Source organism: Rhinichthys klamathensis, unplaced genomic scaffold, assembly GCF_029890125.1.
Source record: "Rhinichthys klamathensis goyatoka isolate OS25496 unplaced genomic scaffold, OSU_Roscu_1.1 h1tg000095l_1, whole genome shotgun sequence".
Lineage (NCBI taxonomy): Eukaryota > Metazoa > Chordata > Actinopteri > Cypriniformes > Leuciscidae > Rhinichthys > Rhinichthys klamathensis.
Genome location: NW_026606634.1, coordinates 1,058,177 through 1,076,131, shown reverse-complemented (window position 1 = coordinate 1,076,131; position 17,955 = coordinate 1,058,177). Strand labels below are relative to the sequence as shown.

The 17,955-nt window shown below is 37.2% G+C and overlaps 3 protein-coding genes across 30 annotated transcripts in view; 2 read left to right on the top strand and 1 right to left on the bottom strand.

The window, feature by feature from the left end:
• The window catches only part of LOC130086249 (nuclear receptor subfamily 1 group D member 2-like), a 297,692-nt gene that overhangs the window by 161,790 nt on the left and 117,947 nt on the right, over positions 1 to 17,955 (bottom strand). The gene's annotated exons all lie outside the window — the stretch shown is intronic.
• Positions 2,362 to 3,677, top strand: hoxc12b (homeobox C12b). The gene is made up of 2 exons (XM_056252506.1): positions 2,362 to 2,911; positions 3,421 to 3,677. The coding sequence occupies exons 1-2, from the start codon at positions 2,362 to 2,364 to the stop codon at positions 3,657 to 3,659; spliced, it is 789 nt and encodes a 262-aa protein (XP_056108481.1). The 3' UTR covers positions 3,660 to 3,677.
• hoxc11b (homeobox C11b) lies at positions 9,203 to 11,008 on the top strand. The gene is made up of 2 exons (XM_056252504.1): positions 9,203 to 9,858; positions 10,684 to 11,008. The coding sequence occupies exons 1-2, from the start codon at positions 9,249 to 9,251 to the stop codon at positions 10,914 to 10,916; spliced, it is 843 nt and encodes a 280-aa protein (XP_056108479.1). The 5' UTR covers positions 9,203 to 9,248; the 3' UTR covers positions 10,917 to 11,008.

Genomic DNA, 17,955 nt, shown 5'->3' with positions numbered 1-17,955 from the left:
AGAGAGCGCGTCTCAGGTGCTGTATAAATAATAGTTCCCAGTATTTATACGGTTAAAATATGTCTGTGTCTCGTGTGACTTCGTTTTTTGTACACTCTGTGACTATACAAATCACAACATGTAAATAGGAAAATGTTTGTGTTATTTTGTCACTTATTTGGATTAGTATGCTAGCTGCAACCATTTACATCCAGTCTTTGTGCTAAGCTAGGCTAGCGGTGGGTGCGGTGACTTATAGCACGCACGGAGATGAAAAAGGTATGTATGGACTTATCTAACTCTGGGGGATAATGTGAATAGGCTAAAGTCCCAAAAAGTCGGAGTGTTCCTTTAAAATTTCTTAAAACGGTCTTAATGTCGATGATAATTTGGATTAAATATTTTCGAAAAGTATAATCTATTAAATTTATTTATTTTTCTAGGCATAACTTTACATTTAGCCGTATATCCTTGTAAAGATTGTGGTTTAGATAATCAGGTTAGATCGGCCGCAGTTTCAAGAATGGATGATCGTTACATGTTTTTAAAATCAGGGTGAAGTCTGGTGTTAGAGAAGGTCATGGAAGGAATGCGACCTTAGTGTGATTCAAGTCCACAGAATCCGAGATGTTAAATGTGTCCCACACATGTAGGCTACTAGACAGTGACCTTGAACCGACACAAACCAGTGGGAAGCTTCAGGACAACAGAGGAACCCATGCGGCAGCCCATTACAGGTTTCCTAACATATTACACTTCTGGTTAAGATAATGAGAAAAACTCTATTTTAAAAGATGTTAAGGCAGGAAATTTAGTAATTTGTATAGGCCTACTCACGTTCATTTAATTAATTGCAAGACCTGGACTTGCTTATCAGAAGTCTTGGAATAAAAAACTCGATTCATGGATTGCGTTTGATATATATATTTTTTTGTGTGTGTTTGTTTTGCGTAGCCTACATGCATGTGTTGTTTGCACAAAAATGATAATAAATTATAAAAAATAAAAATAAAATCATTTGCGCTCTGAAGATGAACGAAAGGTTTAGGTTTGAAACGACATGATTGGCTGGCTATACATTTCCATGAAACACTGTGTATAATGTATATTTGTTTATGAGGAATACACACTAAAGGGATGAATGATGTTGATGCGACTTTCCTGTGTGTAATTTTCAATTACTCTTAATTTGATGTTCTATGCTTCGCACTTAAGATGGACTTTAATGGCGATGATGGCACAATGACATAATGGACGCTCTCTGCCTTTAATAAAATGACTGACTAAACAACTCTTGAGTTAAAACCACTGAAAGGAAACCTGTATCTGGTTTTAAAGTAATGTAATTTGAGAGATAAGTCTTGCATGTAATTTTTTTCCAAATGTATTTGTGAGGGGGTGTAGTTAATGCAAATATAGCCTGTTATTAGTGTTTGGTATTGTGCATTAAGTACTTTTCTCTTGAAAACGTAAAGTAAGGGATTACTTTTAATCTGACTTTTTTTAGTCTGAAATTTAATTAAATTCTATATAAAACAATAGTAAATTTAACCTAAAAATTTAACGTGTAATGATAAAATGTATGTTTTCATGTAACCTCTCTTAAATACTTTGGTCAGTTCAAGAATAATTTATGTCTTCTATTATTTATTTGAAAGAATTAAAAGAGCAGTTATCCTTGTTTTGTTCAACTCTTCGAGGTTGATAACGGATTCAGAGAGTTCAATACTTTTTAGAGAGAGAAATAAGTACAGGAATCTAATTACACTGTTGAATATGTATGGAATAAATTATTTTTTAGAGTAACCCACTGTTAATATACTGTAAATATGAGGAGAGCATGTCTTTGACCCTGGATTTGCTTTGTGTGTTTTAAGATAGATGCTTTAAAAAGATAACTGTTAAAATGTCAAAATAAAGCCGCGCAACATAACTTCATTTAACATTTCAAATAATCCTGATGCTCGTCATTGCATGATGAGATGAGATTGTTTTGCTGACAAAATAATAAACAATAAAAAGTAGTAAAAAGTATTTTAAATCACAAATAATATTTATATTTAAAAACAATGCATCCAAATCTGTAAATAGTTTTAATCACGTATACGCTACCGGGATATTCAGTAGGCTAGCCTACTGAGTTAAAAAAAATCTCTTTTGGAAGTGAACAGTATAAAAGGCATTACAGTATAATAATAAAAAAAACTAATAAACCAAGTTAATACTTTGTCAGACACGAAACACAGTGGGTGGCTCCTTCTGCAACTCACTCGCGACCAGTGTCATGTGACCACTATACAGCCAATAGGGCTCAGCCTGGTTTCCCCAAACGTTAATGTCTAATTTGCTATAAACTATAAACTCCTATTCGGGCCCGCCAAAATGGGCGAGCACAATCTCCTTAATCCCGGGTTTGTTGGACAATTGGATAACATTCATACTAGAGATGCGTGTTATCTCTCCAATTTCCGTGCGTCGGATGAATCGCTAGGGATAGAAACCTCAAGAAGACACAATGTCTGCTCTTTGTCTTGGAACACATCGGAACCATGTACTGGATACCCACAATCTTATGTTTCCCTAAACTGCACATACACTCAATCATGCGACATTCCTCGACAGGAAGAACACAGATGTTGTTATAGTGAGAGTGCGTGCGCCACCAGCGGTGCTGGTGACAATAACAATACCAGTCTTAAACTGGACAACTCATCAGTGTCAGGACTGAAGAATCTGAACGGAATGGACAACGGAGGAAGTTACTCCAAATATGACTACTTAACAACTGCCGAACATTTAACCCTAAATCCTCCATCGTGTCGGTCCCTTGAATCCGATTCTGGTTCTTCACTCGTTATGGAAGGGTCCAAGACCCCACCGGGCATCACGAGTCCACTGACATCCCCTGACATCCACACTGCCACACACGGAGGTGAGTCTTTATAAAGTGTTGTGTTTAGATGAGAAGATGACCCAGCAAGCAATAGCCATCATTTCACCGTCTCAGTTACCCGATATAGTCCGGCTATGAGTAACACACTTCTAGCCAAAATAACCTTGAATGTGGTTGCATGTCGTTTTTGCCAAAATAACTTGCGAGATGTATGATATTCCATCTTGTAAGCAAAGTCAACAGTGATTACAAGGTGTTTGGTTTCATTTATTTGACATGTTATAATTGATGACTGCTATTCTTGGGCTATGGTTATTAAATTTTCACTGACAGCCCAAATTTTTTCTTGTTTTAGCCTTGACGTCAGGGCTGTGTTTGGACGGCTATTAGACGTCTTTTAAAAGCAAAATTACTTGCTGTGGGGGATCTTGAAGATAAATCATGCATGTTCTCTAAAAGGAGTTGGTCAATGTGCACTTTCAAATAAGTGAATTTCGTTGCTTGTGCGTTTGTCTTGCAAACATAAACAAACATTATTTTTTTCTAAGGTGCGCTGTGGTTCCCAATTCACACACACACCCGAAAGAAGCGTAAACCCTATTCAAAGCTTCAGCTGAATGAATTAGAGGGTGAGTTTATCCTCAATGAGTTCATCACTCGACAGCGGAGGAGGGAACTGTCGGACCAGCTCAATCTCACGGACCAACAGGTCAAAATCTGGTTCCAGAACCGTCGCATGAAGAAGAAAAGGCTCTTGATGCGGGAACAGGCACTGTCTTACTTTTAGAGCGAGGCGGCTGAGATCTGAGATGATTCATAAAACATCGGAATGATTGCTGATTGTTTTATTATGAATGGGGTATCAGTTCGCGGTTTCCAAGCTAATTCTCATTGAAGCTTGACTGGACTTTTAGTATAACCGTGCACACAGCTTAAACGAAATAGTTGATGCGTAAAATAGAAAAGACCAACCTGATCTCACGACTGAATGTATATAATTTACAACTGCATGCTCCCCTAGCCCCACTCCTAAACATAACAGTCATGTGCAGATGCTTGTCAAATCTGTTAACTGCAGATTGCCAGGGTAAAGGGACAAAGAGGCTTTATTAGCTTTTATCAGAGCCTCCTGGCGGCATTGAGGCTTCTAAGTTTATAGTTCAAGATTAAATTATGATCTTCTTTGTCTCTTCGTTGTAGTCCAGACCAAAGTACAGCATGGACGGTGCCAGGCTTTAGCAAGTAGCCTACTAGTAAGCCTATACTATTGTTGTGATATTTGCATGTGATAAACGCTCGAACATTCACTCACTGCCGTCTTTCTCAGTGCGGTCAGTTGTGCTTTCCTCGAGGAACTCTGTGTTAATGATATATTTGTTAAAAAGGAGTACATGATAGCAGTGTAGGCTATAATACTACTGTTGGGTAATGGCGTTTTATAATCAGTGCAATGTCTTCCTGATGTTGGGGTGGCAAATGTCTGCCACACCAATAAGAATTAAATGATTGTATCAGGACTAAGCGTTCAAATTAATTTCCAATAAAATGTGATTACCTAACTGTTATCTGTTCTCTGTTATTGTCTATGGCCTAACGTTTCTTCACTGTATCTGACATAACTGTATTTCTAGCTATAGTTTTAGCAGTCTAAATTATATCCTACTGAAAATTAACATTTGATCTTGCTACATGAGGCATAGGTTTCGTGAAATAGCCAAAATTTGCTAGAATTATGAACATTTTGGAAGTTTGTTTTTAACACGCTCAAATGTAACATTTCTCATCCCGACAACCATGTTTTTTTTATGTAGCCTACTAATGTCCTGTTATGAGGTTGTGTAAAACATAATGCTGATAGCCTAATGCTTCTGCGTACATAATTGTAAAAAATACATTGTTGGACGTCAGCATTGCATGATGATTGCACTCAGTCATTTGTCTTTCCACAATAGATGTCCTTGTTATAAAGGTTTCGACTTTGAGACACTCGGGCTCTTTACAGCCTCTGACTGTGCTGGACTCGACCTTGAATGTGGCAGTGGGAGGAGTGAGAGAAGAAGATGGAGTAAACATTGAGATGTCTTCCTCAACATTTTCATTTAGCTTCCTGATCCAAAAAGAAAAAAAAATACTGGCATACAAGAATGTTTTTTTTAACTGTATTAAATAGAAATCAGGAAACATCATTGTCACAGATTTTGCGATAGCAACATAGGACAAAAAATAATAGCATGACAATTAAATCAAATAACCTGCGAATTTATTTATATTTAGGTAAAAAAATATGATATCATCTAACCAACCTAAATAAATATATTACCTAACAACAACAAAACTAAACAGAAAAAAACTTAGGTTTCAACCTTTTACATGTGAATCTTAATAGTAGGCTACAGATTAAATGCATTTAAAAAAAAATCATTTAACACTGAAAAACAAGACTAATTTTAATTTATTTTATACAATTTTGGCAGAAATAGTTTAATCTAGTATATTACAGGCATACGGTTCATTGTTCATTGTCATACATTTTTTGATGATTAAAGCAAGTATTTATATTTTATGTAACAAAGAAAATACGTTCATCAGATAAACACATTGTAATAATATATTTATTTCTAAGCATGTAGCATTTCTTGACTTGTTTCTGAACATTATGTAAAACAGTGCCGACCTGAAAGATTAATATTACTAATAGTAAATACTGTTATTGTTGTTGTTGTAAGTCGAACTAAGTCGAATGCAATTTAAGAAACTTTCTGAGATATAATATTTTATGTTTCTAGTCTCATTTCCTCTCATTATCACTCGTTTTTGTGTCCTGAAACTAAAAGCACGAGGGAATAAAAGGATTCCTGCGGTTTATTAGGAATAATCTGCATTGTGCCGCTGTTATTAAAGGTATGTCGGTCCGTATTAAACGGTTTTACTGAACATAAACATGTCTGTGATTTTTAGGAGGATTGGGCAATGGATTGATAGGCCTATGTTTTCAAGTTTATTTTGATGTATAAACTTTTGTTGTAACCTAATTTGTAACTTAAATCAAATGTAATTTTGACTAACCCTAACCATAACCCTATATAATGTAAGCACATTTTAGGTTACCTGAGAGAAGATTAATTTGTTATTTTCTCATTTAGCGTACTAATCAATGACATTTTTTCTATTTGATCATCTTGAGGATTTTAAATTAAGGTTAATAAATAATAAAACGGTTTTAGAAAAGCATGCCCTTGTACGTTTCTATTAAATAACATTCAACAACATCTCCACCACTGAAACCCTAAAGAACGATCTGTTGAGTTTAGACTTTGGTTAGGAGTTTTAGAGTTTAGGTTTTCGATTTGTTTTGTCAGTGTAGAGAAGGAAGACGATATAAAAAAAATCAACTTAATTTAGTGTGACAGGAAAATGGCTTTGGATATATTGGAAGGAAGAAACAATTTTGCAGGGAGAACAGGGCATACATATAGGCTACTATATGAAGTGATTCTGAATGCAACTTCAAACACCGGCACTCTTTCTCTGAATTTAAAACGGTAGGAAGTAGAGGAGGAAATTAAACATCATAAAGGAGAACTACGGGGTGCATGACTTACTGCAACCGAATCCTGTGGGGAGTAAATGCACGTGCGGCGTTCTTAGAACTCCATTTTAAACAGAAAGGAACACAACGCACGTTTAATTTCCCGCCTAAAGAATTATTGTTATTTAATTCAAAAGTTCTCCAATTACACCCATTTCAACCTTACGTTGCTCACATCTGTTTTATTGCTCATCACTGGTTAGTATCTTAACTTTTGTACTAAAGTTTAACATTTCATACATTTACGCTTCTGTAGGCCTAATAGCTAACTTACAGCGAATGCAATCATAAATTAAAATAAATAAAGCTCATATTCTAATGCAGGAATTATTCCTTCAATTTTATTAGCTTGCGATGTTTAAAATATTTCTATTCTAATTCTAATTCTCAACTAAATTATATTGTGAGCACATCGGATCCTTGTTATGTTTCCCAATACAGTCCCTGGAGGTACAGAAATAGTAGGCTACAAATTTTAAACGGCAGGGTTCAGAATAGCTCACATACTTCTCAGGCAAAAATAGTAAGCGACGGTATTCTTTTATGTGTTCGATGATCTGTTCAGGTCTTGGTGGCTGTTCTACTAACGAGCTGATTTGAACTAAACTGAGTTGAATCACGTGTCTTTAACAACAACATCAGCTTAAAATAACAATTAATATAACCAACACCATTCGGAAGTTCTAACTTGTAGCCAAGTCTGTAAAGTCTGTCTAAATTAATAAAAATGTAATACACTTTATTAGAGGCTTGTTATCATTTTATTTAATTTTGTTTTAAATAAAATTGACCAGAAAGGAAGAATTTATTTAGTCAAATTGTAATCACCATCCCGATAGGCCCAACAGTATATTGCGTGTCAGTCTTGACCTGGCATTTGTTTCGTCGCCAGCTTCAATGCAAATGTGCTATTGCTATATATAAATGATGGTCCAGCTCTTAAAAGTCGTTGCCGATTGCTGCTGCTCACTTACTCTTGACCTTATTATTTTTGTTATACACACGGCCCTAGTTAATACTTGAAACTGTTCACAGTTCAAGCAAGCAAGATGAAAAGTTTGACTAACATCCAATTAAAATGATGTGAGTCTAGAGAGACAATAACATAATTTCACACGCCTGCCATGTGTAGTGCTTGTTTTATGATAACATATGACAGAGTTGCCTCAATGAAACAGACAGCTTGCAAAGTTAGCTCTCTAACACGGTTGTTTGTTAAATAGAAAATGACAGACTCGACCAATTCGTAGCCCTACGACTACGAGTGTGTACGAGCTGTCTAAACCCAGTGATGTGTAGGTTTAGGGGCGAGGTAAGGTGTATAGGTCATTCGTACGAATTCATACGAATTGAGAAACTTGAAAAATATGAACATTTAGCAAACTTCGTACGAATTCGTTCGAGTGAGGTCGTATGAATTCGTATGAATTAGCCATCTCGTGAAATACGTATGATTGCCGTGAGATCGGGTTGGACTTTTACACCGGCCTTCTCGTGCATGTGCCTGGCCCTGCACAGCACATTGTGTATGCCTCTCTTGTCATGAAGCTCAAATGAGCTGATTATCTTGATGGATCAGGTGTGTTAGAGAAATGCGTCTCTATAGCACGCATTGTGTTTTATCGTGCAATTTATAAATTAGTTTTTACGTGCATGATACGCAGTTTTCGCGTGCATTTGATACGCAGTTCATTTGCGTGTAATACACACGCACCCCACACCACTAATTCTACCCAAACGTAGCCTATAATAGGCCTACACACGCACCCCACACCACTACTAAACCTACCCTAACCAACCCATGCGTATCCTATGCACGTAAAAACTCATTTTCGCGTATAAATTGCACGATAAACACAATGCGTGCTATAGAGACGCATTTTGGGTGATCGGGTTGGTTAGATCAGTGTTTCCCAACCCTGCTCCTTGAGGCACACCAACAGTGCACATTTTGGATGTCTCCCTTTTCTGACCCATATATTTCTGGTCTTGCAGTCTCTACTAACGAGCTGATGAGTTGATTCAGGTGTGAGCGATTAGGAAGAGTTGGAAAATGTGTAGTGTTGGTGTGCCTCCAGGAACAGATACAGCCTCGTTTTAGATAACGGCGACAGTGCAGTGGATGGAAAACCTAACCAACCCAAATACAATTAATAATCCATTAGGCCTACGTTGTTTTTCAGAGACAAAAAGACGCACATATATAGGCCTACATAGAATTATATTTTTATCATGAAGGTTTTTATGCAACTTCATGATTTATGATTATAAAATTTGCTATATGGGCTATATCATCATCATTGTATTATGACATAATTATGGAGATTTAACTCTTGTTATGAATGAGGGCAGAAAGCCATAATTCTATTTATGCACTCAAGGCACATTAATTACAATATTTTTGAATACTATTGAAAATTGTAACTCTCTGTCCTGCAAATGTGTAGACTATTAGGCCTACCATAATATGGCATTACAAGTAGGCTACATTGGATTGAAATATTATGTAGTGGGGGGGGGGGGGGGGGGGGGACTAATACCGCCAGAGCACCATGATCTCGTCGTCTTTGAAACAGTCATTTCAGCCGTCTTTACCTTGAGTCAACCACTCCAACGTGTGAAACGTTTCTAAATTGATATAAGAGAATATCAACTTTCGATCACGTGTCTTAGTGCGAGTTAGTGGTGGGATATAGCGCGTCATCATCTCGCCTTCCCAATTTTTTTCTTCTGTTCGGATCCAAAGCATTCATTTTGATCTAGGCTACCGGACAACTGAAGGGTATAATGTTTAACTCTTTCAATCTAGGCAACTTCTGCTCCCAGTCTTGTAAACAAAGGACTTCCGAGTTTGGAGAGCGGGCGGACTGCGCCTCGAAACTCTTCCTCCCCATAACCTATTACGCCCCAGAATGTTCTACCGTTTCTTCGCTTTTACCACAAGCCCAGTCACGGCAAATCACATATTCGTATTCCACTAACTTCACGCAAGTTCCGCCAGTCAGGGATTTATCATATGAGTTGAATCAGTCGGGTAAGTGGCACCATAGGGGGAACTATTGCTCTTATGCGGAGGAGGACAGAGATTGCCTTCCTCCGCCAGCCATGACGGAAAAGTGGATGAAGAACGAAAATGTCTACAGTCACCACCACTATCACCCGGGTATTAACCATTCCAGCACTGGCTTTTACTCCAGCACTGGAAAGACCAACGTTTTTCCGCAAAGTTTAAGTCGTTTTTTGGACTGTTCCAATAGCGGATTGGAAGATAACGGTTTGCAGAAAGGCAGCTCTGGAAAGCCTGAGTCTTCAGTCCTCGTCAGTGCTGGAGATGTAGAGAAAGAGCATGAGAAAAACAGGACCTCGGGGACAAAAAACGACAACCAAACAAAATCCGGTTCGTATGTGTTCGTCGCAGTCAAATGTTGGCTATAGAGCGGTGTTCCGTGTTAGATTTTATGTGGAGTTTTATAAGCATTCAAGGGGTTTTATTATAACCTGGCTACAAAGCTTTTTCTGTGAGCGGGAAGAATTTTTACAATGGGAAAGGTCTTTGAAAAAACATCATGTTTCACACAATGTGTTAGTCTGTGAAATTGTGCGAGGAAGCAATGGTGACAAATAGTAACTTTGATCATGAACTTGTACCGAACGTTTTGAGGGATGTTACTTATAGCAGCCAATAATAAAAAGCAATTGAGCAGAACGTTGCTTTTTAGCATCTGAGAAGAGGAAAGCCAGTGTAAGTAAAACCCACCACAGCAAAAACCGTTCGAAAGTATAATTCTATAATTTAGCAGAAAGTGTAATGCATTTTTGAAAATAACTTTATTCTGAGAAATGCAGTACATGGAAAACAAACCCGTTACTTCGCAATAGTGTATCATTTTGAATAGCCTGTAGAGTAGACTAATACAAGATCGTTCTCTCCATTTATTCTATGTTTTGTTGAAAACGTCATTAACTATTAGCCTATTAATGGTGGCACGTGACATAAAATGCACTGCCAAAGTTATTCATATATTTAATATTTTACTTTTTTTATGGGGGGAAAGGTTAATTAAGTAACAAATAGGCTACATAGGCTGTGACTAATATTGTTGTTTTTCATTATTAAAGTAGCTGGTAGTGATACATCCATAATGAAATCAAGCCAATAATTGATCATTTGATTATAGCATTGCTGTGGTTTTGACCTCTCTCTTTCTTGTTGAATTGCTAGCTACCCCACGAGTGAGGAAGAAGCGATGTCCATACACCAAGTTTCAGATCCGAGAACTGGAGCGAGAATTCTTCTTTAATGTTTACATCAATAAAGAGAAACGGCTTCAGCTCTCCAGCATGTTAAACCTCACTGACCGACAGGTCAAGATTTGGTTCCAGAATAGACGGATGAAGGAAAAGAAGTTAAGCGGAATTCACCTGCAATATTTTTCTGGAACCCCCCTATTGTGAACTGTGAACTTTTCTTCGAAGGACAAAAATTATGTGACTTTTGAAAGCAAACGGAGCCGATATTTGTGTATAGTTGTGTATAGAGTGAATGTTTCTCCGATATGCTGTGCAAATACACACAAACATTTGCGTTAACTCGGAGACAATGAAAAAGCATGTTTCGTTATGTTGTATCTTTCAATGCAACAGTATTAACCTCTATAAGGATGTTATAATTATTATAATTACTGGCTCTGCTTCAACAAGCTGCTAAAAAACCAACGGTGTTAAAAATCTCTTCGCAACATTTTATTGTTTGCGTTCTCCATATGCCGTGAAGACGCAAAAATGATTAGCCTACACGATTGGATGTGCATTAATATTTGGAGAGAAAAAAACCCCGAAAATAAACCATCACTAATACTCGCATAATGTTCAAACTCGCATATAATGTTAAAAAAATCCAGTAAATCAGATGTGAATATGAATGACTACGAATGTTGTTTTTCGGTCAAGTCAAGGTTTAATTTAAACAAACAATAGGCTACATAAACAATAATTTGTCATAGGTGGTGATAACTCTTGTGAAAAAGAAATGTGCTTAATTGTATTGGATGTGCATTTGCAGTGCACTTCAAATCTTAAAAACTAAATAACAGTAATGTGAAAATGAAATAAAATGAAATGTAAGTGTACATATAGAGAGTACAGTTCGGTACACTTTTTAAAAATGCACTTTGTAATTTAACGTTTTACATAAAAGTAAAAAAAAAAAAAAAATTATTATGTCAAGATCAATAATCATCTACTGTCATAATGCTTTAAAGAAGTAGGCCTATAGACTTATTTTGATGTGTTGACCTAAAGCACATATAAAGTACTTTATTATAACTATAGCCATGTTAGGCCTATTTGATATACATTTGAAGGGAACACATATACTGACGTTGATATATACTGAATTGCAACTTCATCATTACAAATTTGTAATTACAAACATATTTAAATACATGACATAAAAGCATCAAGATAAATGGCATTGATGTATATCTTAGTTTAACATAGCCTTATCAGTAGCCTACATTTGACAGTACACGTTAACCATATTTCAAATACTGTAAGAGACCGTGTGCGTCTGAGGCTGATTATGGATTGCTCGTCAACTGAGTCTTCCTCGATCAGAAGGAATAGGCAAATCCAATGATGCAGTTTTAGTATTTATTGAGGAGAAGTCAGGTACATGGAAATGATGATGGTTTACAGGTATCAATATGACAAAATAGGTGTGTTTGTAGGTGTGTGTGTGTGTATGTGTGGTTATCTGAAACAGAAAATACAATAAAATGTATATTAATAAACATGTAGGCTATGGTTACATATAGTTGCATAAAGAAATGACCCGCAGTACGACCAAAATCCACTAGTGGGCGCTCTAACACTATAAATTAACTTGCATAGATGCCATAAATCTCCACATGGTGAAAAGTGCCAAAATAGGCGAACTATACATTAAATATAATATTTACGGTTATTTACAAGGCAATAACTAAAGTATATACAGTAAATGGCTACTTTATGAGCGCATATGGAGCGCCGTAGCGCATATGGAGCGCCGTAACGGCAACAGCCGTATAGCAGTAGTGAATAACACGAGTATAACAACTTCGCCATCTGGGCTAATAACTCTGCAATAAACGAGTCATTCATGCAAAAGCCGTACTTACATCTTAAGGACGCACACAGCACTCATACACACAAGATTCGCGCAGGATAAACAAAGGATGGCAATTCTCTGCATCGTGAATACTGCTCTCATAGCACTGACTGGACTACACCAAAGTGAAAGCGCCTAGCGTAACCACGAGCGATCGGAACTACAACGAACGCATGCATTATGGGTAACGTAGTCTATGTCAGGGCACGGACTTTTAACAAATACAATATAATTATTACATTATTTTTAAAGTAATTAAAATAGTCTATATAGTCAACTAATTGCATATCAATTTAAACTACATTTTAATCTAATTGAAAATAACATCCAATTAAGTGTACAATTTGTACTTGTTTTTAAAGTACAGTAGTTAACATTTGAAGTGGTTAAAAAAGTTGATCAGATTTGTCCTAAGACAAGAACCGGTATTGTTCAATATGTATAACTTTGATGAAATGTTTTGATCCACTTCAAATGTTGACTGTGTAATATTTCCTTAAGCCCTCTTTTTAAAAGTAGGCCTATGCTAAAGTGTACTTTTCACAAGGGAAAGGATCATCTGCGCTGTGTCAAAAACTCGTCCAGTCTAGAGACAGTCAAAGGCAGACGCAACACGCAAGTGATTGTTCCTTCAACCGAGATTCTTTCTGCTTTTAGAAAGAGAAGGCACAATTTATATTTGAAGCTGTAGTGCTTTCACAACATTTTATACATGAAAATGTCATAAAATGTCATAAAATGTCAAGTCGGTGTTTAAACAAAGAGGTCTAAAAAAACATGTTCATTTTTTTGTTATACGAAAAAAAGTCTGCACCTAACACATAGGCTAAAAAACTACTTTTTTTTACTGATTAAATGCGCTGCTTTTAATTAAACAAACATTTTTTAATCATTTAACCCCATAAGCATTGGTTACTTTTTACTGTTCTTAAAAACAATTTTTGAACCTATATTAACGAAAAGAATGTTTTGATAATAATGCATTGAATGTAAACTGCAGCAATATGCTAGCGTTTAGGGAGGTCAAGCATTGTCTTGAAAAAGCAGAGGTACAGTATATCTGAGGGAATTCTGTTATGACACACGCTGTAGAATATCACAGAACAATGACAACAATTGTTGACTGCAAGGGTTTTATTCAAATCAAGGCTGTTTATTCAAGAAATACAGCTAAAAAAAATGTGTTATTGCCTCCGAATATGCACAGTTCCTCGCAATAAACAGTATATATGACGGGTCTGGACAAGGATAAACTGTAAAGGAAAGCAGCTCTAGGGGCTTACAGAGAACACGAGGATGGTTCTCAGCGCTGCTGTGGTTTTTTGTTTTGTTTTGTCTTTCAAAATAATTCATTAAAGAATGTAACTGTTTAATTTTAGGCTAATATAAAATGAACATTTAGCTTCGCTCCATAAATGAACCGAACGACTTAATAATAACAAAATATTATTGCTTATCTAGGGTGCATTTCCCGAAAGCATCGTTAGCCAACTATAGTTTACATTTACATTTATGCATTTGGCAGACGCTTTTATCCAAACCGACTTACATTGCATTTCAAGGTACACATTTGCATTCTTATCAGTTGATCAGTTTGTTATTCATGTGTAAAAAAAACTAACTCCCCAAAAAAATATCTATTATTATTTTTATTAGGAGAGGAAAAACAAACATGCACCAGTCCATATCGTGCCAGTCCATATCGTGCAAAAAACAAAAACAAAAACAAGTCTCTCCACCTGTATACATATAGACTGTCCCCTGATATTTGTTCAGGCATATCTTGACTTGCCTATATGTTCAAGCATTAATAAAGATATACAAACAGATACCTTCAGGGGGCATTGTTGGGCTTTGGTACATAGCCGCCACCAAATGTTGCTTGGGACATTTGAACCTGGTAGAAAGTCCTTCCTAACTGGAAGGATTGGTGTTGTCATCATCCAAGTTTGGGAAGAGGAATTAACCAAGCCAGAGGCCTAACATAAGTCTGATCTTGAACCTGAACTGCATCTGTACTTATACGTCCATGCATGTCCAGGGAAGGTATGGGTCACCTTGCCCACTGGCCAGAGGGCTTGTGGAAGCTGTGGGTCCATGATGAGCACTGGTCAACCCTGAGCTTGTCATTGTTCTTTTGCCATTTTTGTCTTTCATGGAGATTTGGCAGATAGTGATTAATAATCTATAGCCAGGAATTGGTCAACAACTATTTGGTTAGGCCTCCATCTCCTAGTTCCCAAAAGATTGCTGGAGTCATACATTACTTATGGGAGAGAAGAGTCATGGTGACCTATGAGCAGAATGCTGGGCGTGATTGGGTCTGGGTCTGTAATATCCGATGATACGCTTGACATTCGCAATGCCCTCCACCTCAGTGAGAACAGTGCGGAGGATGGTTTCAGGGACTCGCCTGTTCCTTTACAATTACTTTCAAGCCTTGTTTCACTGATTTTACTCTTCTCTCCCAAATACCACCAAAATGTGGAGGACTTAATGTGAAAAAGATTTTATGTTCAGCTAACTGATCCTTTAATCAAGGCGCCATAGCTTTGTAGGCCTCTTTAATCTCTGTTCCCTCCAACAAATGTGGTACTATCAGAGAAGAGCTCGAAAGGCTTCCCTCTTCTAGCTATAAAATCTCCATAGAGACATCAAGAACACATCAGTGTGGAGACTCTCAAGTAGATCCAGATGGAGGCATCAGGTGATCATACACTTGAAGACTATTTTACCCATCTGTTTTAAGTTTGTCGTCCTATTTTTACGGTAAATGGGGCAAAACAGTCCATTCAGTGGAATATAAGGGGGTCTTGTAAAGACAAACTGGTGGGAGATCTGCCATCATGGGGATGTTAGGTTGGGCATGCCACTTTTGACATTCAACACAGATGAGTTGATGTTTCTTCATGGCTGCTCTGACTCTTTAAATCCAATAGTGACATCTGAGCTCTGCAAGGACTCTTTCTGGCCCTGGATGAAAGAGATTGGCATCATATTCCTTGATAAGGAGTTTAGTTTCTTGTTGATGGGGATCGAGAACTATGGGATGCATGGCATTCAGAATACAACAAGAAAGAATTCTGTAGGATACACCTATGAATCCTTGCTCTGCCTTTCTCCTTACTGCCTTGTAAGCTCATTTAAAAGCTTCCACACTCCTCGTTCAAAACCTCCTCGCGGTGCAATTAGAGGATGCTTCTCATTTCATATTTGTGCATCCTCGTTTCCTTTTCTCGCTTACTTTTCTCGCATCTGAGCTCGACCCCCTTAGGATGCGAGAGAAGGATGGACCTGAGTATCCTCTTCATGACTCCTCAGGATGCTTAAACACTGTGCTTCTCAATATCCCTCCTCGTCTCCTCGCCCATCCGTCCTCCATCCTATGACCCGGAAACCGATCGAGCTCAGCCATCTTGAAGGACATCTCAATTCTCTAATTGCACCGCAAGGATCAAGGAGTGAGGAGGCTTCCAGAGGAGTTATGAGCGAGGACGCACAGGTGAATGCGGACGTCTTTCTTGTTGAGAAACCTGACGCACATATAAATTCTTCTCCTCCTTCACATCTGTTACAATAATTTTAATTTATACTTTACCTTTGCAGTTTAAATAAACCACACATCTCACATAATTCCATGGGGTATCTTGCTTTATTATTATGTATTATGAATTTCTTAAATAACCAAACTAAAACAAAATAAGGGAAGATCCTTTGTGCGCTGCTGATGTGAAGTGAAGCTCCAGTGATAAAGTATTCCAAAGTATAAATAAGCTTTCCAACAATAGGAATATTTTATTTAAGAATAAGTCTTTGTTCCATAATCACTGGTTCAGTAATGGAATATTTCATGTTAGACAGCTCTTTAATAACGAAGGTCTGCTTTGCAGAGTTTCTTTCAGAATATACTCCCAAAGAGTTTGCCACAGTTATGGATGTTATTCCAATTGGCATTCTCATGCTTTTCAAAAATAATACTCTTTCTTTGGGTTCATTATCTTCTCCTGAACCTGTCAACATACCTATTGGTGAGATATGTTTCACTGAAAAAAGGAAGAAATTATAAAGTAAGAGTTACATTATTACATAAGAGAACATTATTTTCTGCTTCTGACCAAGCTTCTGACCAAGGCTGTATCTCAATACTAGTTCTACTCGATCTTAGCGCTGCGTTCGACACTATAGATCACAAAATACTCTTGGATCGACTACAAAACTACACTGGTGTTCAGGGACAGGCATTAAGCTGGTTCAGATCGTACTTATCGGACCGTTACCATTTTGTCTGTTTAAATGGGGAAAAATCGAAGATAACGTCAGTAGACTATGGAGTGCCGCAAGGATCGGTGTTAGGCCCTCTGCTATTCTCAATATATATGCTGCCACTTGGTAATATTATAAGAAAACATGGAATTAATTTCCACTGCTATGCTGATGACACTCAATTATATATTTCATCACGACCAGATGAAAACACTAACTTATCTAAATTGACAGAATGTCTTAAAGATATAAAATGCTGGATGACGTGTAATTTCCTGCTATTAAATCCAGATAAAACGGAGGTATTACTTATTGGTCCAAAAAACTACCCACAAAATCTCTTACAATACAACTTTAATTTAGAAGGATGTCCTGTTACCTTATCGACTACAGTAAAAGACCTGGGTGTTATACTAGACCGCAACTTGTCTTTCGAAAATCATATTTCATATGTTACAAGAACTGCCTTTTTCCACCTTAGAAACATTGCTAAATTACGTAACATGCTATCTGTTTCTGATGCAGAAAAGTTAGTTCATGCATTCATGACCTCGAGACTAGATTACTGTAATGCTTTATAAGCTGGTTGTCCTGCATCCTCAATAAACAAGCTACAGTTAGTGCAAAATGCAGCCGCTAGAGTTCTTACTAGGTCAAGAAAATATGATCATATAACACCGATTTTATCATCTCTGCACTGGTTACCTATTAAGTTCCGTATCAATTACAAAGTACTACTACTGACCTATAAAGCACTAAATGGTTTAGCTCCTGTGTATTTAATGGACCTTCTATCGCCCTACAATCCATCGCGTTCTTTAAGATCCCTAAATTCGAGGCTTCTGGTCATTCCTAGGATATCTAAGTCCACTAAAGGAGGGAGGGCGTTCTCACATTTAGCTCCAAAACTCTGGAATAGCCTTCCTGATACTGTTCGTTGCTCAGACTCGCTCTCCCAGTTCAAAACTAGATTAAAGACGCATCTCTTCAGCCAAGCATTCACATAATGCTTACCTTTTATACCACTGTTGAATCAGATCAAATGCATTAATATTATGAACAGCAGCTACGCTAATTATTTCC

What these genes read in the sequence shown, in the direction of transcription:
- hoxc12b (XM_056252506.1), top strand. Translation starts at nt 2,362, where the DNA reads ATGGGCGAGCACAATCTCCTTAATCCCGGGTTTGTTGGACAATTGGAT. An exon ending in CCACACTGCCACACACGGAG is followed by an intron (nt 2,912 to 3,420) that starts GTGAGTCTTTAT and finishes TTTTTTTCTAAG; the next exon opens with GTGCGCTGTGGTTCCCAATT.
- hoxc11b (XM_056252504.1), top strand. Translation starts at nt 9,249, where the DNA reads ATGTTTAACTCTTTCAATCTAGGCAACTTCTGCTCCCAGTCTTGTAAA. An exon ending in CGACAACCAAACAAAATCCG is followed by an intron (nt 9,859 to 10,683) that starts GTTCGTATGTGT and finishes TTGAATTGCTAG; the next exon opens with CTACCCCACGAGTGAGGAAG.